At 38.0% G+C, this 27,113-nt stretch overlaps 3 protein-coding genes across 3 annotated transcripts; 2 read left to right on the forward strand and 1 right to left on the reverse strand.

Annotated features, from left to right (window-relative positions):
• Positions 1–2,702: 2,702 nt before the first annotated feature.
• Positions 2,703–4,962, reverse strand: LOC146936278 (exocyst complex component EXO70E2-like). The gene has a single exon (XM_085751212.1). It carries the CDS (start codon positions 4,766–4,768, stop codon positions 2,864–2,866), a length of 1,905 nt encoding a protein of 634 aa, XP_085607338.1. The 5' UTR covers positions 4,769–4,962; the 3' UTR covers positions 2,703–2,863.
• Positions 4,963–6,282: 1,320 nt separating this feature from the next.
• Positions 6,283–8,426, forward strand: LOC146936279 (uncharacterized). The gene is made up of 3 exons (XM_085749185.1): positions 6,283–6,498; positions 7,406–7,561; positions 7,623–8,426. The coding sequence occupies exons 1-3, from the start codon at positions 6,283–6,285 to the stop codon at positions 8,424–8,426; spliced, it is 1,176 nt and encodes a 391-aa protein (XP_085605311.1).
• A 749-nt stretch (positions 8,427–9,175) lies between these two features.
• On the forward strand, positions 9,176–25,728 carry LOC146936280 (uncharacterized). The gene is made up of 5 exons (XM_085749186.1): positions 9,176–9,382; positions 21,696–22,742; positions 22,859–23,374; positions 23,555–24,708; positions 24,990–25,728. The coding sequence occupies exons 1-5, from the start codon at positions 9,176–9,178 to the stop codon at positions 25,726–25,728; spliced, it is 3,663 nt and encodes a 1,220-aa protein (XP_085605312.1).
• Positions 25,729–27,113: the final 1,385 nt, after the last annotated feature.

Raw genomic sequence — 27,113 nt, forward strand, 5'->3', positions numbered from 1 at the left:
TAATTTTTGAATATGTAATAAATAGAATGCACAAACTTGAGAGAATATTTCTATTTTTGTATTCCTTAACATGTGCTCTAAAAACAAAATTTTTAATTCATTAATCAATAGTACAATTTTGAAAGGAAAATATCTATAAATTTTGAATGATTCGGTATTTACTCGGCAAAACAAAAGTTTAGCTAAGGCATTACATCACACAATAATGTCATGATATTGAGAACCATAGAAAAAGACCAGAGACAGGGCATTTGTTTAGCTAGAACAGCAACCGCAGTCTCCTAGAAATTGTCTTAATCACCCAACCAACCCAATACCCTTAATTTCCCCAACTACCAACACCCTTTTATGTAGTTGTGTTCACTTGTTTTTTATGTGGTTCTTGGTTCTTCTTTGATTTCTTCTTCTGAATTGTGTTTGATTTCTTCTTCTAAACTGTACTCTTCTCATGTTTCACATTTAATCTAAAACATTTGTTTCTCTTATACTATTTATAATTTTAGAATGCTAATTAATTACATTTTAGAGTGCTAAATTAGTTCATCTAAATTGATACTAGAAAGAATCAAACTTGATACCTTGAGGAGGAACATACTATGTTTGCAAAGTAAGAAATAGTTACATAAGTTACATATAGATAATATGCAATTTTTTTTAAAGTACAAATTAAATATTATGATTCTGTCAACAAAAAACAATTTAAATATTATGATAAACAAAGTAAATTATATTTGGTGGAACAATTTTTAACCATACTTTACTTACATCGCGTCCGCTCTTTCTGTTCGTTCGTCCTCTGTTACTGGTGGGCTATTTGCTTTCATAGGATCTCTGACGTTTTTTTGATGTGTTTTCGATTCCGGGTTTGTGCGCCTACGTTTTGGTGTGGTTCTAGTTCGCGCCGAAGAGTTAGTCGGTAGGTGGAGTCCTGTTGAGGCTGGTGGTTTGTGTTTGTTTGGGTCGCTGGTGGTGTTTGTGTGTAACCGGATGTTCGTCACCGGCGTCTAGTATGTTTTTCGTTTATGTTCCTGATGTTCGTGATAAGAGATCGGGTGGTTGAAAACTTTTGGCCTCTTTTTGATGTGGTTTGGTTTAAAAAAACTGAAGGGATATGGTTCTGTTAACCCGAAAGGGTCTGGTTACTAACATATTAGGCTCATCTCTCTCGATCTGAGTTCTTACATGTATGTTTGAAACCTATTGTTTTTTCGACTCTCTGGTGTTTCCAGATTTGTTGAGATCTGCAAGTTTTAAGTCGTCTTGTCTGCCTACACGTTGGTACGTCATGCTCGAAAGAGCTTTTAGGCATGTTGCTTTGTTTAGGAAGTTGTTGACACTTGGATTTTGATACCGTGTTGGCGGTTGATCCATTCATCGAAATTAAACCCTAATTGTTTTTCGTAGATGTTCACTTTTCATATTTTTTTTAATCTGGTTTCACGCCCGTACGCAGGTTCCCTATGTTGCGGGTGTGATTAGTGAATTTTAGTTAGAATATATCAGAGTTGATCCTCTAGGTCTGATTTATATCATTGTATCGTTGTTTAAGTTGTAACTGGGTCGGGTCTAATATTATTCGGTTTGTATCTCAGTCTTTTTATTTAATAAATCTTCCTTTTGACTAAAATAAAATACATTATTGCTATTATCAAACTTTTAGATTCTATAGTTTTATTAATGAGATGAAAAAAAATATAAGTTGATTAACTATCTAATAAATAAATAAATTTAATCCTAAATTAAAAGCTTAGAACTTTTCTTACTCTCCAAGTTAATTAAGAAGAAGAATAACCAATGTTGTCAAAAGAAGATATAAAAACAAAAAAAAACCATTTTAAAGTCCATGCTTTTGTTGGAAAAAATCTTTTATTGACTTTTATAAGCCAGTGGTTGAATGAGCTAGTTGATCACATTCAATGAATCATGACCATGAAGTAGTACTACAGTAGAGAGAAGAAAAAAGCACGACTTTTCTATCTACACGACAAAATACCGCTTTTTTGACTAGTTGGAAATGAAGAAACCCTATTCACATAATTAATGTTTTTTGTTTTGTTTTGTTTTGAGAGGACATAATAAATGAACTTATGAAGCAAAGAATTTCTCAATTAAACATAATATATATGTTTTATTTTGAAATAATAATCATTTTAAAAATTAAAATTTGATTTGAGGTTGATCTAGAGAAATAACCGATGTTATTGAAGCGCGATGGCGGACAGCGACATGAGCTCTTTGGAACCACTAATACACTTGAGTTAGTCAGAGATTGAGGTGAGCATGGGACAAAGAGAATAACAAGTACCTCTCTTTTGAGTGTGTAGGTCATGGTCCTCGCACACGGGTGTGTCTCGCGCACAAGACCGATGCAAAAACGCCCAAAAGCACATAACCCATGCGCCTCGCGCATGAGGTATGAGGCAGAGGCCAACCAAAAATTAGCATTTACAAAACCTTTGTACGTGATGAGACTTTAATTCATACTCAATTAGTTTGTACTTGATTTGAAACTCATTCTCATTTGATATTCAATTTTTTGGATAGGCCTCATCTGATATTGGTAGTTCCTAATTCCTTCCATTTTCATGTTTGTGTGTAAATTATTATGGATGAGAACATCTCTCTTGTAATAACAAAAACATAAGAAAATTGAATGGCTTAAACAAAAACTAAAAAAAAAAATCACCACTTTCATCCAAATTTTAAACCAGGTACATTTATTTGATGATGATAATGGAGAACAAAGTATTAAATACTCCTAAGCTAACTAAACCAAGATCCTAGTGTCATTTCCTAATGACTAGAAATATATACAAATTTTTCTCTAGAGATGAATCCTAAATGAAAAAGTAACTCATACACTTCACTTTCTATGTTGAGAATGGTGCAAAGATTTTGGTGAATCATGAAAAAGATCCAAAATATAACATTGTAGATCATCGACCGTATACTTAATCCACTTCTCATCAATGTTAGACGAGTTTCTACCGGTATAACTTCGGTAAGCAGGAATCACTTTCTGAGAAACCGATATTTGTAGATCTTCGCGAAGTTCTTTATCAGGTACACTCCACCCTGTCTGTGTTTTGTATACTTCACCAAAAGCAGTACTAAAATCTTTGCATTTTTTCTTTAGTTTTCTCTTCGCTCCGCAATTCGATAAACTTTCCTCACTAAACACAGAAAGTACTGCACTCCAAGTCACCTTCTCATAGCTTCTAGCATAATGCTGAAACATTCCAACATGTCGGCGAAGCCAGACATCTCCAAAGAAATTACATAGGGTTTTAGAATACTTAACCTTTTGAACCATGTAATGAATGTTATTCATCATGAAAACATGTTGCAAAGCAACATCAGTGTATAACTTGGATTTGTTGCACAAGTTGAATTCTAGACTGCTAGTGATTTGCCTTAAGTTGCAAGCCAGTGAACAACATGAGAAAGTAGAATTTTCATGGTTGTTGTCATCATTGCTATCCGCTGGATCGGTCAAAATTTCATCGACAAGAAGAAGATTAAGGCTATCACCATATTCAACAAGTGCCTTGATGTAATTCATGACATATCTTGTAAGATGATGAACACCTCCACCAGGAAAACATTTATTTGATGGATTTGTTGCAATAGCATTTCTAAATGCAAGAAATGTAGATTTTATAGTATCACCAAAGCTTCTTAAAAGTTTGTGAAATTCTCCTCTGACAAAAGAATCAACTTCTTCAATGAACAAAATATCTATATCCACTGCTAGAAGTTCCAAAACCTCATACATGTCAAGTAAACAAAACAGTTTTTCGGGCGTGTGTGCTCCCATTGTTACGGCCTCACCAAAATTTAAAAGGCACAAAACCGAACTTCGAGATATTTCAGAGAAACAAAACTGATAAACGGATCCAAAGTCTCCGAGAATGTGCTTACACAATTTTTTCTCACCAACAAGATACGTCTGAACAATGACTTTCATCGCTCGAATCCATTTCTTTATCCGGTGATTCAAACAACGCCACTCCAATTTAAGCACATTTTCGATGCTTAGTTTTTCGATTTCTAGAATGAGAAAGTACTCATCCAAGGCTTCTCTCCTAGAACTGATGAAGATATGGCAAAACTCCTGATGGTAATTTGAAACAAACATAGCTTTAGCAATGCTTTTGAGATCTTCAAGTACAGAAGGATGCACCAAATCTATAGTACTGTTTTCTTCGATTCGGCCACCATCACTGCGCGCCTCGTTGATTTTTTCATCCTCAACTGAACCAAATGATTCATCATACACAATATCAACTATGTTGGAATTGAAAGACATGTAATCAGGCTCAAAATATTGCTTATGATTAACAAGAATTTGAACCAACTCATCCTCAAGCCTTGACATAACAACTTGCAAAATTTCATTAGCTCTTTGAACAAGTTCCTTATGCTTCAAATTTCCATTCACAGAATCAAACTTTTGTTGCAAAGTTTGAGTTAGGGTTTGAATTTCACCAACAATTTTTAAATACTCAGAAGAAGATATGATTCCATGATTTGTCTCCAAACTCATTACCTTATCTTCAACACATTTAAGCTTTCTCTCTAATTGTTTGATGCAACTTTCCTTTCTTTCATCAATTGAACACAATTGGAACTCAAGATCCAAGAGAGTTTTTCTCAACTCATTAGAGACAGTTTTGCTTGAAGCTAGTGCCTTTATAATATGTTGAGCTGCAGCAACCACATGTTGATCTTCTTCACAGGTTGTGATCATAGGTTTATGTTCTTCCATACCAACAAAAACTGAACAAAGATTTTTGCCAAAGAATTTTGATACAGTGGAGTTTATGTGATTTTTTTTTTGGAAAAGAGTAATAATTAAGAAATAAATGGACTTTTGACAATTTGAAATTTGGGAATTAAAAAAATCAAAGTGAAGTTTCTTGTGGGAGAGGAAATAGAAAATTGTGGTGGAGAATCTTTGTATGTAAGATATCTTTATGAAAACAGCAATATACACCAACCAGTATTTAACGAAATTAGGAAATTGACTTGAAAGTTAGCACAAGTCAATACTCAATACAGGTGTCAGTCCTAGGATCGAACACTTCACCAACAAAGAAAAGGAAAAAAAAAAAAAAATAAAGCACAAGGTTATTGTTACACCTTTATACTTTTCTTTATATCTTTTTTTTTTCCTTTCTTTTTCTTAAAAATTAAACTAACCTACCAAAATTTATTTGTTTATTCTTACTTGTACTTCTTTTTTTTTTGGGTGTGAAACATCATCACGCAACGACAGATATTAATCTTGAGGTAAATAAAACTGCAATGAATGGTAAAATTCTCTTTCAAAAGTTTTAATATTGTTGCATTTTAATGATTAGATTTAAATCAAAGACTTTTATTTAAATTGGAATGAGTCTTTACTATCTTATCCAAATGCTCTTATTAAATGTAGGTCTCTTTCATATGGCTATTGTTCATTGGCATGTGAGGCAGTGTAAAACTAAAAAACCCAGAAAAGAATTAGTTCTCCCTGAAAAGGAGGTGATCCAGTCACACCTTCTAGTACAGCTACCTTGTTATGACTTCACACCCCAATTGAGGAGGGGTCCAGTTTGACAATTCCTTTTCCTGAAGAGGAAGTTAAATGTGCTATTTGGGAGTGTGACAGTTTCAAGAGCTCAGGTTCTGATGAAGTCAATCTTGGATTCCTTAAGGATTTCTGGGAGGATCTGAAAGGTGATTTAATGTGTTTCTTTCATGAATTCTGTGTGCATGGAAAATTGACTAAAGGAATTAATAGTACCTGATTCCTAAAGTTGATAGTCCTCATTGTTTGGCGGACTTTCGTCCTATTTCTCTGGTGAATATACAAAATATTGTCTAAGGTTCATGCTAACCATCTGCGACAAGTTTTGAGTTCTGTTATTTATGAGGCTCAATCAACTTTTGTTAAGGGCCGTCAGTTTCTTGATGGTATTTTAATTGCTAATGAGTTGGTGGACGATGCTCGTCAATTGAAAAAAGAGTTAGTTTTGTTTAAAGTGGGCTTCGAAAAGGCCTGTGATTTTGTGGACTGGGCTTATTTAGATGCTATTATGGGTAAAATGAATTTTCCTTTTAAATGGGAAGTTGATTAATGATTCATATTTAGAGTAGATGTAAGTTGATTAATTTTGTTAAGATGTTTGCATCTTTATGTTATAGTTATGAGTTTTAGGGTTTATGTATATTGCACTCCAAATGTTTGAATGAGTTTTTCATCGACTATTTAATTTCTTATGGTGTAGATCTCAAACAATGGACAATTTGTTCAAAGCTCAAGTACGTTTCAACGGTGGAAACCCTCATTTGTTCAAGTTCTGGGTCGATGTCACGCTAAAGGATTTGAATGATCAACTAAACAAAATCAATCAAGGACTCAACCCTGAAGACACAAGGAAGGTGGAGGACCTTCAGTATGCACGCCCCAGTTATTTGCAGACCGAAAAGATAATGCTGACATACGATGACTGCGTGAGGAGCATGTTCTCCAGATATTATCATAACGCATGTTCCTGAGGATTGAGATGGAAGCTACGTTGCTGAGATTGCCTGGAGATATTCTCAAGAGTTTGATTCTGCCAGAAAATTATGTTTAGGTAGCATCATTATTTTGTACTGTCTTTATTTTGTTGGATTTTAAGTTTAATTCTTGTTAGTTTGCTGAAGATGTTGATATTGAAGTGTCTCATACTGAATGTAAAGATTTGCAAGCCTCTTTGAAAGTCAAAAGAATGGATAAAACATATGTTGTTAAGGCACCATTTTAAGAACAAAGTAGAATAAAATCATGAAGATCAAGAAATTACTTCATGTATTTCACGTCATTGATTCTGCCAGTCTTTGTATGTAGCCACCATGCCCACTTCCTGAGTGTTCTTCTTCGGATATCCACTTCCACACTTAGCGGAGGAGCTTGAAGTGATATATGTCGGCGTGTGTTTTCACGTTTAGAATTTATTACTATTAAGTTTCCGTTGAACGCTAAGGACCTTTAGTAACCCTTAACCCATCTTGGATTTTTAGGACGTAGTGCGGTGGCTAACCGGGTGTTTTCTCGGAATTAGTCGACATGCGATAATACACTCAAACGAGACTTTCCTACGAACGTTGTTGGACCGGGTGTTTTCTCGGTATCCGATAAAATTCGGAGGGGGTTGGACTTTGGGAACTTGGTAGAACCCTTGTTACAAGTGCAAATTAAAACATAGTCCTTACCAAATGGCGTTGTTACCCTTGACTCCAACATTATGGACTTATACTTCACCATGTTTTCACCGTTTGTGTAGCATAAATCATGCATGCATGCATTCATCCATAAACATTTTTTCCATCCATTAAAATATCGAAGGACTTATATAAGTTTTTGTAAACATCATAGGATATGGAGGGTGTTGGAAGGAGAACTCATGGGTATAAATTCAAAAGTCCGGATGTAGAGAGTTTAAAGAGTTTGACAAAGATGTTGAAGGATCTGGATCGTTTTCAAGAACAGTATGGTAATTTACTCGATATTCTCAGGACAAAAGTGGATGTGGTACTTCTCAATACTTTAGTCCAGTTCTACGATCCGATCTATCATTGCTTCACATTCCCAGATTTTTCAGCTTGTCCCTACTTTAGAGGAGTACTCTCATTGGGTTGGTTTACCCGTACTCAACGAAGTACCCTTTCATGCCTCTGGACTCACTCCTAGAATTCCTACCATCGCAAAAGCCCTTCACCTTGAGGTAGCCGATATAAAAGACGAATTCACCCTCAAAGATGGTCTCAAGTGCCTACCATACAACTTCCTTCACCAAAAAGCCACCACTTGTTTTGAGAAATCCCATACCGTTGCTTTTGAATCTATCCTCGCCTTGCTTATCTATGGTATGGTCCTTTTCCCAAATGTTGACAATTTTGTTGACATGAATGCCATTCAAATCTTCTTAACCCAAAACCCGGTTCCTGTGTTGCTTGCTGACACCTATGTTTCCATTCATGAACGCACTCGTAAAGAAAAAGGGACAATCGTTTGCTGTACACCTTTACTCCACCGCTGGATTACTTCACACTTACCCCGTCCCAAGCTTAGACCAGAACGTCTCCCTTGGTCCCAGAAGCTCATGACTTGGACCCCGAAGGACATAGATTATTTTAACCTAACTTGTGACCCAGAGTTCATCATTAACAGTTGCGGGGACTTCAACAATGTACCTCTTCTTGGTACACGTGGAGGAATTAGCTATAGTCCGATTCTTGCTAGACGACAATTTGGTTATTATATAGAGAGGAAGCCCGTGTACCTCATCCTAGACAGAGTTTTCTTCCTCTACAAAAAGGATGATGTGAATCAAAGAGCTCAGTTCGAGAAAGCTTGGTATTCCATTGTCAGGAAAGAGGTCGGTGATCGCTCATGAAAATTGTGTCCAATGGGTCATTGATCGAGCTAATAAATTGAAGATGCCTTACCCTCGACAAAGGCTGGTGACCTCGACCGTTCCAGCTATACCCTTACCTTTACCTTCTGAGTCCTTGGGAGGGTATCAGAAGCAGTTGGACATCGAAAGGCGTGAGAAGTCCATGTGGGAAGCAAAGTACCGCGAGAAGGAGCGAGAATATGATACTGTGAAGAATTTATTAGATCAGCAGATTTGGGTTAATCGCAAAGAAAAGGATGAAAACGCTAGGCTAAAAGCCGTTGTCCAAGAAAACCAGGATTTACTTGACAAGGTTTGTCCTGGGAGAAAGAAGAGACGCATGGATCTCTTTGCAAGTGCACACCCAGACTTTGGGGAGTAGTCCACTACAGGAGCTCAAGAGTTTCCCATTTTGTTTTCTTTTTTATAGCTTTCTGTTATGTACTTTGGAGTCCATCCCTTGGCTCAGTTTTGTTAAAAAGGGAATTATCTTGTTTCTATTTGTAAAGTTTATCCCTTATCTTTTATAATGTTTACAAAATTGCTTCTATAAGTCCTTCGATAAATAAAAAATGTGTTTATTTTTGCATAACATCATACATCATTTTGCATTTCATAGTCTCAAAATTCAAAGTCTCATACAAATTTTTCATTTTCAAAAAAAAGGTAAGCTCGTTGCAAAAGTGGCCCGACGTATTCTCCACCAGTCTACCCGTACTCATTACACTCGAGCAACCGTAAAGAGAAAGATGGATCTTCTCGAGCAAGAGAATCTAACACTCCGTGAAGAGGTAACTACCATGAACACCAAATTGGATGAGTTGGCCGACATGAAAACAAAGATGGAAGAATTAACCAATCTGGTAAAGTGGTTGGCAGTAGCACAGACTCCACCACCTCCTCCTCCTATCAGGACCCAAGCCGAAGCTACTACCTCTGCTATCCCGGATTGGACGGTATGTGTTGAAACTCCAACATGTTGGAACAAAATGTGTTTAACAATGAACCTTAGAAAGTTTTGATGATAACAAGGTATTAAAAATTGTAAATTGGACTAGCTAATATTTGTTCAAGTGTACAGGACCACAGTTAAAAAAGTTACATCATTAATTGATTCTGAATGAGCAAATAAAGAGCAAAAGAAAATGAAGCTTAGATGATTCTGAAGGCAATACGCTCCTGAAAGTAAAAGCGCTCCTGAAGTCAAGCTGCTCCTGAAGAATAGTGCTCCTGAAGACAAGAGGTCCAGAAGCCACACCATCAGAAGCTGCAGAAGCTGCACCATCAGAAGCTGCAGAAGCTGCACCATCAGAAGCTGCAGAAGCTGCACCATCAGAAGCTGCCTCATCAGAAGTCATTTCACCAGAAGCTGAAGATCAACTAGATTTGCAAAACATTCAAAGATTGAAGAATCTACATTGCAAAAGCTGTCTATTGGATTCGAAAACACAGCAGAAAATTAGTGGAACATTGCAACGGTCATTTCAAAGGTGTTTGAAGCCATGTGCTTGCAATTTGGACGAAAGCGTTGACATTGTACTTTGTACGAATTGTACAACCACGTTCTCCACTACTCTGTTTTGTGTCCACGCTACAAGACAAGAAAACAGCTCCAGAATACGGTCTCGCCTGCATATATGTTCCTTTGGATAAGGAATGGATTTCAAATTGGTTCTTCATAGTACAACAACCAAATCAGGCAAAAGATCATTGGTGAAAGATCAAGCTTCAACAACGACTCTTTGGTGTGCTGGAAATTTCACAACGTCTCTTTCACACCTCTATATAAAGGAGTGAAGACTTAGAGTTTTGGTAATGCAAGAACGCTGATCGAAAGACTCATAACATTTTTACAAGTGCCAAACCTCTGCTGAAATTGTTATGCATTCACTTAGAATTTCTCTGTCTCAAAGTCATATCTTAGAAATTCTTAAGTCCATTGAGTCTGTATCTGATTTGTATTGTGAGCACCTCTGATTGTATATCAAGTGTTCAACCTTAAATAATTTTCTGTGTAATTTTGTTTAGTTAGGAAGTCTCTTGCAGTTGTGCTTGAGCAGGAAGTCTCTTGATTGTGTTCTTGAGCAAAGGAAGTCTCTAGCTTGTGTGCTTGAGCAAAGGAAGTCTCTTGCTTGTGTGCTTGAGCAATTGTAATCAGATATTGCTCTTAGTGAAATCTCCTTGGAAGTGCAAGGGGGACTGGACTACTTCCGGATTGTGGAAGGAACCAGTATAATTGCTTTGTGTCGTTCTTCTTCTCTCTCTCTGTTTTATTCCGCTGCACTTAGCTTCTGATCAGTGTGTTCAATTTTTAGGAGAAACGAAGAATTTTTCAAAACACAATTCAACCCCCTTCTTGTGTTTTTCTCACCTTCAATTGGTATCTAGAGCCTTGGTCTGTTGTGTAACACTTAACCGTGCAACAGTCAAAGATCTGAGAAAAACATGTCTACTCCTCCTCCTAATGGTTCTGGTGATACTAGCTATAAACATGTCTCACATGATTATAGTGATAGTAAGAAATCCAGTGTTGGAAAGATTCCAAAATTCAATGGAGATGCTGAAGAGTTCTCTTGGTGGAAGACCAACTTTTACAGTTACATCATGAGCCTAGATGAAGAATTATGGGATATTCTGGAAGATGGTGTTGGTGATTTAGTCCTTGATGAAGGAGGAGCTGCTGTGGATAGAAAGAAACATACTCCAGAACTGAGGAAACTCTACAAGAAGCATCATATTATCAGAGGAGCCGTTGTCACTGCCATACCCAAAGCAGAATACATGAAGATGAGTGACAAATCCACTGCTAAAGCTATGTTTGCTTCTCTCTGTTCAAATTATGAAGGGAGCAAGAAGGTCAAAGAAGCAAAGGCTCTCCTGCTTGTACATCAGTATGAGTTATTCAAGATGAAGGATGATGAAACTATTGAGGAGATGTACTCAAGGTTTCAAACCTTAGTTTCTGGGCTACAGATTTTAAAGAAGAGCTATGTTGCTTCTGATCATGTAAGCAAGATACTCAGAAGCTTACCTGCCAGATGGAGACCAAAAGTGACTGCCATTGAGGAAGCTAAAGATTTAAACACTTTAAGTGTAGAATATCTTGTTAGTTCTCTCAAAGTTCATGAGTTAAGTCTTAATGAACATGAGTCTACTAAGAAGAGTAAATCAATAACTCTTCCATCCAAAGGCAAGTCATCAAAAGCTCTCAAAGTGGTTGAATCTGAAGAGGAAGAACAGTCAAGTTCAGATTCTGAACCAGATGCTGCTGAAATGGCCATGCTCTCAAACAGACTTCAATATCTGGCCAAGAAGAACAGAAAGTTTCTCTCCAGAAGGGGTAACTCCAGAAGCTCAAAGAAAGAAGATCAGAAGGGATGCTTCAACTGTAAGAAGCCGGGACATTTCATTGCTGAATGCCCTGATCTTCAAAGAGAAAAGTCAAAGGACAAGTCAAAGAGGTCTACATTCAAACCAAGCAAATTCAAGAAGCAGATTAAGCAGAGTTTAATGGCAACCTGGGATGATTTGGGTAGTGAATCTGGATCTGATAAAGAGGAAGCTGATGAAGATGCAAAGGTAGCTGTTGGGTTAGTAGCAACAGCAACTTCAGAAGCTGGATCAGATTCAAACTCAGAAGATGAAAATGAGGTATATTCCAAAATTCCCAGAGATGAACTTGTTGAGTCACTTAAAGAACTTCTTACACATTTTGAAGTAAGAACCAATGAGTTGAAGGATTTAAAAGAAAAATATGTTCAGTTGGTACAACAGCAAAAATCAACTCTATTGGATCTGAAAGCTTCTGAACAAGGACTTAGGGGCTTTGACTTCATGTGTAAAACATATGAAGATCAGCTCAGGTTCTTATGTCAGAAGCTATAAGAAAAGTGTAATGAAAAACCTTTAAGTAACCATGAAATTGCTCTTGAAGATTTTATTATATCTGGCATTGACAGAAGCAGAGTAGCTTCTATGATTTATAGAATTTACAAGAACAATGGCAGAGGAATTGGTTTTCCAGAAGTGAAACTTGAGAAAACCAATCTAAAATCTTGTTGTGAATGCATCAAGGAAGGTCTGAAAACCTTCTTTGTACCAGAAGGGGCTGAGTTGGAAACCGTTGTTCAATCAGAACCTGAAGCTTCTAATTCTAAGGCTAAGATCACTTCAAAGCCAAAGAACTCTAAGTCAAAGGCTATGATCAAATCTGATTCCAAGACTTCAAAGGTTAGGATCCTGAAAAGATCAGAACCTATTCCTCAGAGTCTGGTGAAACCAAAATCTGGGGTTCTGAAGTCTAAGTTTCAGAAGAAGACAGTTACTGCTTCTGAAGTACCAAAACCTAAGGTGATGGTTAATCAGAAGCAACCCAACTTACAGCACAAGGTACAAGAAGTGAAGAGTAAAGCCTTAAGTACTAACCTTCCAGGACCCATAGAACAATGGGTACCTAAATCTAAAAATGTCAATGATGCAGGTATGTATAAGAGCAGTGCCAAAGCAAAGATCATGGTACCTAGACAGCGGTTGCTCAAGACACATGACAGGAGACAAGTCCATGTTCCTCAGCCTAACAATGAAAGAGGGAGGAAATGTGAAATTTGGAGGCAACCAGTCAGACAAGATCATAGGTACAGGAACTATTGGTAATTCCTCTACCTCAATTAATAATGTATGGTTGGTAGATGGTCTTGAACATAACCTTTTGAGCATTAGTCAATTTTGTGATAATGGTTATGATGTGCTTTTTGAAAAACCCAACTGTACAGTAATCAACAAGGAAGACAAATCCATTGTGTTCAGAGGAAAGAGAGTTGACAATGTCTATAAAATCAATTTTTCTGAACTGGCTGATCAGAAGGTGATTTGCCTACTATCAGTGAATGATAAGAAATGGATGTGGCACAGAAGGTTGGGACATGCTAACTGGAGGTTAATCTCTAAGCTTAGTAAGTTACAACTTGTGAAAGGGCTACCAGACATTGACTATCATTCAGATGCACTCTGTGGTGCATGTCAGAGAGGGAAAATTGTGAAATCATCTTTTAAAACCAAAGACATTGTTTCAACCTCAAGACCTTTAGAATTGCTCCATATTGATTTATTTGGACCAGTGAGTACTGCATCCTTATATGGAAGTAAATATGGATTAGTCATTATTGATGATTACAGCAGATGGACTTGGGTAAAATTCATAAAGAGTAAAGATGTTGCGTGTGATGTATTTAGTAGCTTCTGCACTCAAATTCAATCTGAAAAAGAATCAAAAATTTTGAAAGTCAGAAGTGATCATGGTGGAGAATTTGAAAATGAGCCATTTGAAGCTTTTTGTGAAAAACATGGAATTTTCCATGAATTCTCTTCTCCTAGAACACTACAACAAAATGGGGTTGTAGAGAGAAAGAATAGAACTTTACAAGAAATGGCCAGAACCATGATTCATGAAAATAATTTACCAAAACATTTTTGGGCAAAAGCAGTGAATACGGCATGCTATGTTCAAAACAGGATCTATATCAGACTTATTTTGGAGAAAACAGCATATGAACTCTTTAAAGGAAGAAAACCCAATATCTCTTACTTTCATCAATTTGGATGTACATGTTACATTCTGATCAACAAGCTCTACCTAAAGAAATTTGATGCCAAGGCCCAAAGAGGAATCTTCTTAGGTTACTCTGAAAGGTCAAAGGCATACAGAGTGTATAATTCAGAAACACTCTGTGTTGAAGAATCTATGCACGTTAAATTTGATGACAAGGAGCTTGAAGATAAAACTTCAAAGCAAGATGAAAGTTTTGCAGAGATACAGGTTCCTGAAGTTACTCCAGAACCTGATCAGATAGTTGAATCTGAAGATAGTCCAGAAGTTGAACCCACATCAGAAGCACAAGATGAAACTGCTTCTGATGAAGCACAAGATGGCTCACATCAAGCAGATCCTCCCAGAAACACATTCAAACACAAGTCTTCACATCCTGAGGAGCTAATCATTGGAAACAAAGATAGTCCAAGAAGAACAAGATCACATTTCAGACAAGTAGAGTCAATGATTGGACTAATCTCAATGATTGAACCTACAACAGTTGATGAAGCACTTTCAGATGATGGATGGATCCTAGCTATGCAAGAAGAGTTGAATCAATTTCAAAGAAATGATGTGTGGGATCTGGTACCCAAACCTCAGCACAAGAACATTATTGGAACAAAATGGGTATTCAGAAACAAGCTGAATGAGCAAGGTGAAGTAACAAGAAACAAAGCCAGGCTTGTTGCACAAGGGTATAGTCAACAAGAAGGCATTGATTACACTGAAACGTTTGCTCCAGTTGCTAGATTGGAAGCAATCAGGTTACTTCTTTCCTATGCAGTTAATCATGGCATAATATTATATCAAATGGATGTCAAGACTGCATTTCTAAATGGTGTCATAGAAGAAGAAGTGTATGTCAAGCAACCTCCTGGATTTGAGGATATTAAATATCCTGACCATGTGTTTAAACTGAAGAAATCACTATATGGCTTGAAACAAGCTCACAGAGCTTGGTATGATAGACTAAGTAATTTCTTAATCAAGAATGATTTTAAAAGAGGACAGGTTGATACTACACTCTTCAGAAGGACCCTTGGGAAAGATATTCTTGTTGTGCAAATATATGTTGATGATATAATATTTGGTTCTACTAATGCATCTCTTTGCAAGGAATTTTCTGAGTTAATGCAGGATGAATTTGAAATGAGCATGATGGGAGAGCTGAATTTCTTCCTTGGCATTCAAATCAATCAATGCAAAGATGGAGTCTATGTTCATCAATCAAAGTACACAAAGGAGCTTCTGAAGAAGTTCAAACTTGAAGATTGTAAAGTGATGAACACTCCAATGCACTCTACGTGCACCTTGAGCAAAGAAGATGAAGGAGCTAAAGTAGATCAGAAGCTGTATAGAGGTATGATTGGTTCTTTGTTATACCTTACTGCATCTAGACCAGATATTTTATTCAGTGTATGCTTGTGTGCAAGATTCCAATCAGATCCTAGAGAATCTCATATGACTGCTGTCAAGAGAATCTTCAGGTATTTGAAAGGAACAACTAATCTTGGACTCCTTTATAGGAAATCCTTAGATTATAAGCTAATTGGATTCTGTGATGCTGATTATGCTGGTGATAGGATTGAAAGAAAGTCAACCAGTGGCAATTGTCAATTTCTTGGTGATAATCTTATATCCTGGGCTAGCAAAAGACAAACAACTATTGCTATGTCTACAGCAGAAGCAGAATACATTTCAGCTGCAAGTTGTTGTACACAACTACTTTGGATGAAACATCAGTTGGAAGATTATCAGATAACTGCTAACAGTATTCCCATTTATTGTGATAATACTGCTGCTATTTGTTTGTCTAAAAATCCAATTTTGCATTCAAGAGCTAAGCACATTGAAATCAAACACCATTTTATCAGAGATTATGTTCAAAAAGGAATTTTAGATATACAATTCATTGATACTGAAAATCAATGGGCTGATATATTTACTAAGCCTTTAACTGTTGAACGATTTGATTTTATAAAGAAAAATTTGAACATGTACTACGTGTCTGATTAGATGTTTGCTTGCTCCTGAATAGGATTTTAGGTTCTAAAGTTAGTTCAGAAGCAGTAGTTCATCAGAAGCTCTTTATTGAGGTTCTGAGAAAAACTCGCTTCTGATGATGACGTCAGCATCTGAAGTCCAGAAGCTGGATTTATTGCTTCTGAATAGTTGAATTAGTGGAAACGTTGGGAGTTACTTTTTAAAAGTAACCTCTGGCCCACTAACTTGGTAGTTACTCTGTGAACTTCTTACGTGGCCTGTATGTGTTGGTGTATAACTAAAAGGTCAATGATGATTTAATAGCTTTGAAAGTACTTTTCACGCGCCCCCAATTTTGTCATTAATGTTATGTTTGTTTGTCTCTTTTGAATTGCAATCGTTTTACTTTTAACACTTTGTCAATTCACACACTACTCACTCACAACAAACACATTTTGCTCTCAAACCTCTTGCGAAGTAAGCGCAAAAACCTTAGAACCCTAAATTCTCTAAATCTTCTTCAATCATCATCAAATGGCATCATCAAGCTCGCAACGAGAAGTTTCAGTGTCTACTTCACGGATGGTCCCTGAATATGACTACAAAGGAAGAAGCATGAAATTGGAAGAATGGGAACTACAGGTTCAAATAGAAAATCCGGTGGATTTTGAATCACTCGCCTTCCATGAGTGTTGGATCAGAAGCTACTATGTAAAGCAGGAACTTATGCATTATTTCAAGATGTTGAATGGACCAACATACGAAGCATTGGTAAGACACTTCTGGGTGAGGGCTAAGGTTTATGACAAAGCTGCGTCTATAACTGAAGAAAGTCAAATGGTGTTGATTTATCCCGAACTGGAAGGGAAGACCAGAGAAGAAATGGGACTTGAGCCATTTACAGGTATTGAAATCAGGTCAAGTATTTGTGGTATTCCAGTAAGAATTGCGGAATGGCAGATAGAAGCTGTACTCTGTAGAGAGGCCTCTGGAAAATACTATGGAATTGATCTCTCAAGTATAGCTGAAGAACGCTTGTGGAAAGAGAAAGTAAACTTGGCCCTGTACAACTCAACGCAAGCAGGAAAGTATGCTGATCTAAGCATGGATAAGAAGCTGCTTCTGAAGATTCAGAATGAGGACTTACTTCCATGTGGTGGAAGTGAGAAACCCAATTTGGCACAAAAGGTCTTTCTTCAGCACTTCATTAAGAAGGAGAAAGTGAACGTGCCAAAATATATGTTCAAATACTTGATAGAGTGTCTGAAACAGAGTCAGCTGCAGAATAGAACCTGGGTACCTTATGGAAGACTCTTGGACAAGCTAAGCAGTGCTGAAGCCTTCACAGATGAGCTGCTTGATACTAAAACTGGAAAGTTCATTAATGCACAAACCCTCAAGAATATGAAGTTGATCCCTGCTGTCACCAAGCTTCATACAGATTTGAGTGAATCACCTGTTAAGTCTGATCTTATGAAGGACTTTCCACCCATCTGCAAGAAGGATCCCCTTGAAGTGCAGATGTACTATATCAAGGAACATTTTGAGGCAACCAATGAGAGAATCAGATTGGAAGATATTCCAGAGGAAATGTATGGTGGTGCTCTGCCACGAGCCAGAGGCAGAAAGTCACAAAGGAAGATGACTGCAGAGCAATACCTAGAGGTTGAAAAATCTGCTAAGAAGGCAAAAGTTGCTGCTGACAAGCTCAAGATTGGTGGTTCATCAGTACCTTCAATTGAAGAAGCTATTGAAGACATGGATTCTAGATTGATCATGGATGTTGGCATTACTCTTGATCAACCTGCAGTACCAAAGAAGAAGAGGAAGCCAGCATTAAGGAGGACCAAGGACTTTCCTCATGTTTCTAAGAAGAGTGAAGCTCCTACTATTGTTTCAGAAGCTATTGGAAAGGCTATGGAGATTGCTTCTGAACTTCAAGAGAGGGTAATGACAGAAGCATCACAACTTCTTAAAATTCCTGACACTGCTGAAGATGATCAAATGAAGACAGCTGATTGTTCAGAACCTTCTACTACAGGTAATATTTTCACACACTCAGAACCCATGGTACATGAGATATCCAGTGACTCTCCTTCACCTTCTTCAAAATCCTCATCATCATCTTCAGATTCTGATGATGATATACCCATAGCTCAACTTGTTAGAAAACCAGTAAAACGCCAGTCAACATCAACCAATACTAACACAAAGCCATCTCAGTCAAACACTTATGAACCAGTTGGTCATATAATCAATGAGAAGTTGACTGAATTGGCTGTGCAGAGAGATAGAGTCATCAATAATATCTTTCGCCTTAACCCTCAACCTCTTAACATTCAACCCCTCAACATGATTGTACCAGAAAATGTTGAGACAACCTCAGAGAAAGCCTCTGAGACAACTCCAGAAGCAGCTGCTTCTGATAAAGTTGTTTCAGAAGACCCCCCCACAACAAACACCTTCACCAGAAAAAGCCTCTTCACCCCCTACAACTTCATCACCCCCAATTGTTCCTGAACTATCTGTTCCTGAACAAGTCTCTCCTCAAAAGACCATTCCTGAACATTCTGTTCCTGAACGTCCAGTTACTAAACCCACTTCTGAACCTGAACCTAAAACTACCGCTCCTGAACACATTGTTCCTGAGCTAACCTCTGCTTCCATATCTTCTTCACCAGTTCAAGTCATCAAGATCATCCACCATACTGGTGTATGTGATATGGACACAGACTCTGAGGATGATCAATATGATCATGCCTCTGATATGGTAGTTGACCCCACTCCTGACCAACCATCAACCAGCCAATCATCAACTACAAATGACCAATCATCATCAAACCTACCAATTGTTCCCCTAGCCCCTCCAAAACCCTCTAAACAACCTTCACCTCCCACCATTTACCTGGATTCTCAAGTACTAAAAGATGTGTGGGAAGATATTGCTTCTGAAGTTCTCAGACTGATAGCAAGTAGAAATGATCTGGGTCATACAATAAGCTATCAGAAGCAATGGAGAAGGATCAAGGAAAGGGTCATCAACCTGATTTCAGCTCTGCATGATTCCTGTATTGAGGCTCAAGAGCAAGCCAAGCAGAAGCTGGAAGATTGGTTGAATGGCATTGAAGAGAATGCTGGAGATGTAGAAGTTCTTGGTACTTGGGTGAAGAATCCACTCAGTATCAGAGGCAGAGAACCTGATGAATTCCTGCCTAAGGAGCTGAATCTGATCATTCCTTCTGAGATCCTAGAGAAGATTGATGCACCAAACCTGGCTCTAGCTCAGGAGAACAAGGTGCTCAAAGAAGAAAATGACAGGCTTGAAACAGAGCTAATAGAGCAGAAGCTGAAGATATCACAGTTGGAAGCTGACATGCAAGAAGCCAAGATCAGAGAAGACAACTACAGAAAAGTTATGGACAAGAAGTATGCTGATGTTCAAGAGCTTCTGAAGAAGATTCTAGAGAAATAAGCCAAACCCATAGTTGCACACTTTTAGCTTATTTTTCTGTCTTTTTAGGCTTTTGATATTCTTTGTTTATTTCTGCTTCTGAATTAGTTCTTTTTGCTTCTGATATTATATGCTTCTGAATTCTTCCTGCTTCTGAAAATCTTTAACTGTTCATACCTTCTGATATTATAATGCTTGCTATGCCTGTTTATTTAATCTTTGAAGATGGTTAAATGCTTTTAAATTTATTTGAATTATGCTCTGAACCTTTAATCTTATGTTTTTCTCATCTCTTCTTTTTGTTTATGTCTTTTTGCTAATGACAAAAGGGGGAGTATATGTGATAGTATTTAAAGGCTCTGAGCCCCATTAATTGAAGTTTGAAAATTTTGAAAATTTCTATCCTTTTTATCGGTGTATCAAAAAGGGGGAGTATCAAACTTCAAATAACAATTAATTGAACCATTCTTCTTATCTATAAGTCAATTCTTTCAATTTTTTATAGCTCTGATATTATTGTGCGAAAAATGAATTTAATTAACCTGGATAGAACTTAGGGGGAGCTTACAAACCTCACCTTGAAGACTATCAGACTCAGGGGGAGTTAGAGCTTACAAACCTCAGACTCTGAGCTTACAAACCTCAGAACCCCAAGGTTAACTTGTTAATTAGATTAACAACAATTGATCAATTTTTAAATACTATTGTTTGTCATCATCAAAAAGGGGGAGATTGTTGGAACAAAATGTGTTTAACAATGAACAATAGAAAGTTTTGATGATAACAAGGTATTAAAAATTGTAAATTGGACTAGCTAATATTTGTTCAAGTGTACAGGACCACAGTTAAAAAAGTTACATCGTTAATTGGTTCTGAATGAGCAAATAAAGAGCAAAAGAAAATGAAGCTTAGATGATTCTGAAGGCAATACGCTCCTGAAAGTAAAAGCGCTCCTGAAGTCAAGCTGTTCCTGAAGAATAGTGCTCCTGAAGACAAGAGGTCCAGAAGCCACACCATCAGAAGCTGCAGAAGCTGCACCATCAGAAGCTGCCTCATCAGAAGTCATTTCACCAGAAGCTGAAGATCAACTGGATTTGCAAAACATTCAAAGATTGAAGAATCTACATTGCAAAAGCTGTCTATTGGATTCGAAAACACAGCAGAAAATTAGTGGAACATTGCAACGGTCATTTCAAAGGTGTTTGAAGGCATGTGCTTGCAATTTGGACGAAAGCGTTGACATTGTACTTTGTACGAATTGTACAACCACGTTCTCCACTACTCTGTTTTGTGTCCATGCTACAAGACAAGAAAACAGCTCCAGAATACGGTCTCGCCTGCATATATGTTCCTTTGGATAAGGAATGGATTTCAAATTGGTTCTTCATAGGACAACAACCAAATCAGGCAAAAGATCATTGGTGAAAGATCAAGCTTCAACAACGACTCTTTGATGTGCTGGCAATTTCACAACGTCTCTTTCACACCTCTATATAAAGGAGTGAAGACTTAGAGTTTTGGTAATGCAAGAACGCTGAACGAAAGACTTATAACATTTTTACAAGTGCCAAACCTCTGCTGAAATTGTTCTGCATTCACTTAGAATTTCTGTGTCTCAAAGTCATATCTTAGAAATTCTTAAGTCCATTGAGTCTGTATCTGATTTGTATTGTGAGCACCTCTGATTGTATATCAAGTGTTCAACCTTAAACAATTTTCTGTGTAATTTTGTTTAGTTAGGAAGTCTCTTGCAGTTGTGCTTGAGCAGGAAGTCTCTTGATTGTGTTCTTGAGCAAAGGAAGTCTCTAGCTTGTGTGCTTGAGCAAAGGAAGTCTCTTGCTTGTGTGCTTGAGCAATTGTAATCAGATATTACTCTTAGTGAAATCTCCTTGGAAGTGCAAGGGGGACTGGACTACTTCCGGATTGTGGAAGGAACCAGTATAATTGCTTTGTGTCGTTCTTCTTCTCTATCTCTGTTTTATTCCGTTGCATTTAGATTCTGATCATCACTTCAGAAGCTGTCTCACTTAGCTTCTGATCAGTGTGTTCAGTTTTTAGGAGAAACGAAGAATTTTTCAAAACACAATTCAACCCCCCTTCTTGTGTTTTTCTCACCTTCACAACATACTCTGCCCCACAACATTCCACACCATGGTTTCCTCCTCTGACTGCTGGCGAGATACTCCATCCCATTGCATGTGAAGCGCAAATGCCTACTTTTCAACATGCAGCTCATGTTCCTCAGCAAGTTACTATGGTTCCTCCCACTGTCGTAACATTTTCAGCACCCACTGTTCATACTACACCGCAAGAAGAAGAACCCATCTTCCATTCCGGGAGTATGGCGGGGCACGACAGGGTTGAAGACTTACAAGAAAAGTATGAAGAGATGCATCGGGAAATGAGAGCCCTAAAGGGAAAAGAAGCTTACGGGAGATCCGCTTACGACCTCTGTTTGGTATCGGATGTCCAGATACCCCATAAATTCAAGGTACCTGATTTTGAAAAATATAAGGGAAACTCCTGCCCTAAGGACCACTTGACGATGTACGTAAGGAAAATGTCTGCGTATGCTAAGGATGATAAGGTCCTTATCTACTTTTTCCAAGAAAGCTTGACTAACCCCGCTTTGAAGTGGTACATGAACCTGGACAAAACAAGCATCCGAAGTTTCCAGGATTTATGTGACGCCTTTGTGCAACAATATGATTACAACGTAGACATGGCGCCAGATCGAGGTGACCTCCAGGCTGAAACTCAAAGGGACAGAGAAACATTTAAGGAGTACGCTCATCGGTGGATAAATATTGCTGCCCAGGTTAGCCCACGGGTAGAAGAAAAAGAGATGACCAAGTTATTCTTGAGAACTCTCAGTCCATTCTACTACGGAAAAATGGTAGGGAACGCATCCAAGAGCTTCGCGGAGATGGTCGGCGTAGGTGTAAGTGTAGAGGAAGGTGTCCGAGAAGGACGAATAGTGAAAGATGGTGCATCTACTAGTGGTACGAAGAAATATGGTAACAATTTTCCAAGGAGGAATGAACAAGAAGTCGATATGATGACCAACGAGAGAACCCGGCAACATTATCCAGTATATCAACATGTTGCTGCCATCACACCCACCACCAATGCAAATCAACAACAAAATCATCAACCACAAAGGCCACATAATCCTCGACCATATTATCCACCACTATACCAGCCAAATTATCAACCACAAAATCCTCAACCACTCTACCAACACCCATATTACCCTCCACCACATAATCCTCAACAACAACATCGTTTCCAAGCTCCACAACAACCTCGCCCTCCTAGAAACAATTTTGCTCCCATACCTATGTTGTACAAAATCTTGCTGCCTTCTCTGCTTGCGAGAAACCTTGTGCAAACTAAGCCTCCCCCCAGGTACAAAATCCCTTACCTCACTGGTATCGCCCTGAGCTCACATGTGATTTCCATCAAGGAGCACAAGGCCATGATGTGGAGCAGTGTTACGCTCTCAAGGATGCAGTTCAGAAACTGATCCAAAGCAAAGATTTATCTTTCACGATTCCTGACCCTATTGCCCAAAACAATCCTTTACCACCTCATGGGCCTGCTATTAACATGATCCAAATATATCAAGAAGATAGCCCAGTCCTCGATTCTCGTGATATCAAGACTCCATTGGTCCCGATACACATAAAGATGTGTGAGATTATTCTTTTCAACCATGATCATGAAGCATGTGACATATGTTCTGTAAATCCTCGTGGCTGCATACAAGTCCAAAATGACGTGCAGGGTTTGCTGGACAGAAAAGAGCTAATTGTCACCAGGAAAAACAAGGATAAAAATGTTTGTGTCATCACGCCCGTATTCAGAACTCGGGAACCGCTAGTGATAACGCTCAGCCAGACGAAGCCAACCAGCACTCCTCTGGTAATTTGCTCTCCAGAACAGATGTCGTAAACTTCTCAAAGGACCATCCCGTACAACTATGAGTATGCAATCATAGAAGATGGAAAGAAGATACCACTGGATTTGCCAATCCCTGTGGACAATATCGCCGAAAATAGTCAAATTCTGAGAAATGGACGTATTATCCCTTCTATTGTTCAGAAAGAAGCTGGTGCTCCGGTAGAAGAACCAATGAAGGAGCAGAATTTGGGTAAAGGCAAAACCATGGGACAGTCTAGTGGAACCACTTATGAGGATAACGATGAAATCCTGACATTGATCAAGAGGAGCGAGTACAAGATTGTGGATCAACTGTTGCAAACTCCGGCAAAAATCTCCATCATGTCTCTATTATCAAGCTCTGACGCCCACAGAGAGACTCTAATGAAAGTCTTGGACCAGGCTTATGTGGACGATGACGTAACGTTAAGTCAGTTTGGAAGTATTGTAGGAAATGTGACTGCCTGCAACAACTTAAGTTTCAGCGATGAAGACCTCCCACCGGAGGGAAGAAACCACAACTTGGCGTTACTTATCTCTGTCCTTTGCAAATCGGACTCTCTGTCAAATGTTCTAATAGACACTGGGTCTGCTCTTAATGTAATGCCAAAATCTACCCTGGATCAGCTGTCATGTTTGAAGGCTCTCTTGAAACCCAGCTCAGTGACGGTGAGGGCATTCGATGGGACTAGAAGGTCTATGTATGGGGAAATAGAATTGCCTATCTCGGTGGGCCCACATGAATTCAAGATTAATTTCCAAATTATGGAAATACAAGCCTTTTTCAGTTGCCTACTCGGCAGGCCTTGGATCCATAACGCTGGAGCAGTAACGTCCACACTCCATCAGAAGCTGAAGTTAGTCAGTCAAGGGAAACTCATAACCGTGAACGGTGAGGTAGCATTGTTGGTTAGCCATTTGTCATCCTTCTCCTTTATTGGTGGTAACAGTACAAATGGATCATCATTTCAAGGACTCTCTGCCAAAGAGAATGTGGGGAAGATTGGGACTTGTATGGCTTCTCTGAAGGATGCCAAGAGAGTAATACAAGAAGGTAAGACTGAAGGCTGGGGTCAGTTAGTGGAGCTGACTGAGAACAAACGCAAAGAAGGAATTGGTTTTCCCAACAGTAAGCCTGGGGTATTCAACCCTACTGGAGGTACTTTTCATAGTGCAGGATTCATTCATGCTCCATCAGAGATTAATGCACTGCTCGAGGATCAATCCGAAGAAGCAACACCTATCTTTGTGACGCCCGTAGGAACTTGCTGCAACTGGATCGCGGTGGACGTCCCTTCTGTGATGCCTTATTCTAAGTAATGTGTTTGTCTTGTTTTTGTATTTCTTAAAATTTCTTTCGTCCTGCCCCAGACGAAAGTGAAATCATGTAGGGGTTTGCTTCAAATACTTTTGTTATAAATAAAAATCGTCGTTTCTATCACGACCGTTACTTTATTTTATTTCGCATTTTCTGGAAAAATGGTAACACATAAAACCAAAAAAATCTTGTTTTTTTCTTATTTTGTTTTCTTCCTTTTAAAAATCAAATTCAAAGGTCTGCATTTACTCATTAAAATCAATCATAAATCATGTGCAGACTAAACATAAATGAGCCCGTTGAACATGGCAACCCTATGCTCCCTCCCAACTTTGAAGTCCCTGTTTACGAGGCTATGGTAGAAGAGGATGAAGAGATTCCTGATGAGATCAGATGGATGTTAGAACAAGAAAGAAAGGCTATTCAGCCTCATCAGGAAGAAATCGAGATTGTCAACCTGGGTACTGAGGAAGACATGAAAGAGATCAAGATCGGGGCATTGTTGGATGCGACAGTTAAAGAAAGAGTAATTGAGCTTATCATGGAGTATGCCGACATATTCGCATGGTCATACAAGGATATGCCAGGGTTAGATACTGAAGTAGTAGAACATCGACTGCCTCTGAAGCCCGAATGCCCTCCGGTTAAACAGAAATTGAGAAGATCTCATCCTGATATGGCCCTCAAGATCAAAGAAGAAGTACGAAAACAGATTGACGCTGGTTTTCTAATCACCTCTGAATATCCTCAATGGTTAGCCAACATAGTACCTGTTCCGAAGAAAGATGGCAAGGTCAGAATGTGTGTCGACTACCGAGATTTGAACAAAGCCAGCCCGAAGGATAATTTCCCTTTACCTCACATTGATGTATTGGTTGATAATACCGCTAAGTGCAAAGTGTTCTCCTTCATGGATGGTTTCTCCGGGTATAACCAGATCAAGATGGCTCCCGAAGATAGAGAAAAGACGTCTTTCATCACGCCCTGGGACTTAAAATATTTAGAGAATTGTGGATAAAGATGTGTATGGATCGACCCACTAAACATTGTAAGTAATTGCTTCGAGTACTAATGTAAAACCTTCCCTAAATATTACCTTTGAAGTGGGTCGATCCCCAGTGAAGTCGCCATTTTTGTCGCGTCATTTTTCGGACGGTCAAAGGCCATTTGATTGGCGTTTGACCCACTTTTGATTTCACGACTGAACATTTAATTATTTTCAAAAGAAAGTGGAAAAAGGTTCAAATACCACATTTTTTAGGGATTAAGGGTTCGGGGGTTGGTTATATTTAGGGAAGGTGTTAAACACCCTAAATATTCGTAGTACTCTACGAGAACCTCTTGATTTTATTTAACTTTTGTGCTATAAACTTGCTTGCTTTAAAAAATGGAATTTGAAATGATAAAAGAAAAATAGAGACCTAAATTATCTACATTTTATATTGATTCGGAAGGACGCATGTCCTTTGCCTACGTACCCGTGAGGGATCAAAACCTCGTAGTTCGGGGTAGAAATTGACGATTGATTGGTTGAGTGTTTTTTAATAGTTTTTGAAAAAGGTTTTAAAATGAAAAGCCAAAATGGCAAATGAATATTTGTTTGTGTTTTTTATATTAAAGAAAAATGACTCAAAGTAGAATTAAGATTGATTTGAAATTTGATTTAAGAAAATAAAATAAAATGACGATCGCTTGATTTGAGATCAAGGTTTGCTTATAAAAAATATTTTTGTGAATTTGATTATTTGCGTGTTTTTGTTATTTTGGAATGATAAATGAAAATTATATAAGCAGAATGAGAAAAAATAATGTTAAGCTGAATTATAAGGTTATTTTAACACGGACAAGAATGCTCTGGAGAACGATTATATAAGCAGAAATATAATATTAACTGTTGATTTAGGACTAGAGCACTCTGGATTAATTTAATTAAACAAGGACCAGATCGTTCTGGTGAATAATTAACTTAAACAAAAATATAATATTAACAGTTATTTAGGACCAGAGCACTCTGGATTAATTTAATTAACACGGACCAGATTGTTCTGGAGAATAATATAAATTAAACAAAAATATAATATTAACAGTTAATTAGGACCAGAGCACTCTGGATCGGGTGTGTATTTAGTGTAAAATAAATGAAAGAAAAAAGATTAAAGGAGAAGAAAAAGAGGGAGGGAAAGGAAAAAAAGGGAAGATGATATACCTTTTATAGGGAGAATAAGAGAAAGACAAAAAGATGAGGGTTGTTTTGTTTTTTTTGTAGTGATGGTGTTTTTTGTGTTGATTTGTAGTGATGATTGTGTGATTTTTTTTGTGGTTTTATGTGGTGGTTTATGTGGGTTTTTCTTTTGGATCAAGATATGCTCAACACTTGTTTGAGACTATGATTACAAAACAAAA

Source organism: Medicago sativa, chromosome 3 (genome assembly GCF_051527215.1).
Source record: "Medicago sativa cultivar Bolivia chromosome 3, Bolivia_mono, whole genome shotgun sequence".
Lineage (NCBI taxonomy): Eukaryota > Viridiplantae > Streptophyta > Magnoliopsida > Fabales > Fabaceae > Medicago > Medicago sativa.

Coding starts and splice junctions, on each gene's coding strand:
- LOC146936278 (XM_085751212.1), bottom strand. CDS start 4,768: ATGGAAGAACATAAACCTATGATCACAACCTGTGAAGAAGATCAACAT.
- LOC146936280 (XM_085749186.1), top strand. CDS start 9,176: ATGGATCTTCTCGAGCAAGAGAATCTAACACTCCGTGAAGAGGTAACT. Junction 9,383..21,695: donor CTGCTATCCCGGATTGGACG/GTATGTGTTGAA, acceptor CATGTTCCTCAG/CAAGTTACTATGGTTCCTCC. Junction 24,709..24,989: donor TCTGTGATGCCTTATTCTAA/GTAATGTGTTTG, acceptor AATCATGTGCAG/ACTAAACATAAATGAGCCCG.
- LOC146936279 (XM_085749185.1), top strand. CDS start 6,283: ATGGACAATTTGTTCAAAGCTCAAGTACGTTTCAACGGTGGAAACCCT. Junction 6,499..7,405: donor TGCTGACATACGATGACTGC/GTGAGGAGCATG, acceptor TAAACATCATAG/GATATGGAGGGTGTTGGAAG. Junction 7,562..7,622: donor TCAGGACAAAAGTGGATGTG/GTACTTCTCAAT, acceptor TCACATTCCCAG/ATTTTTCAGCTTGTCCCTAC.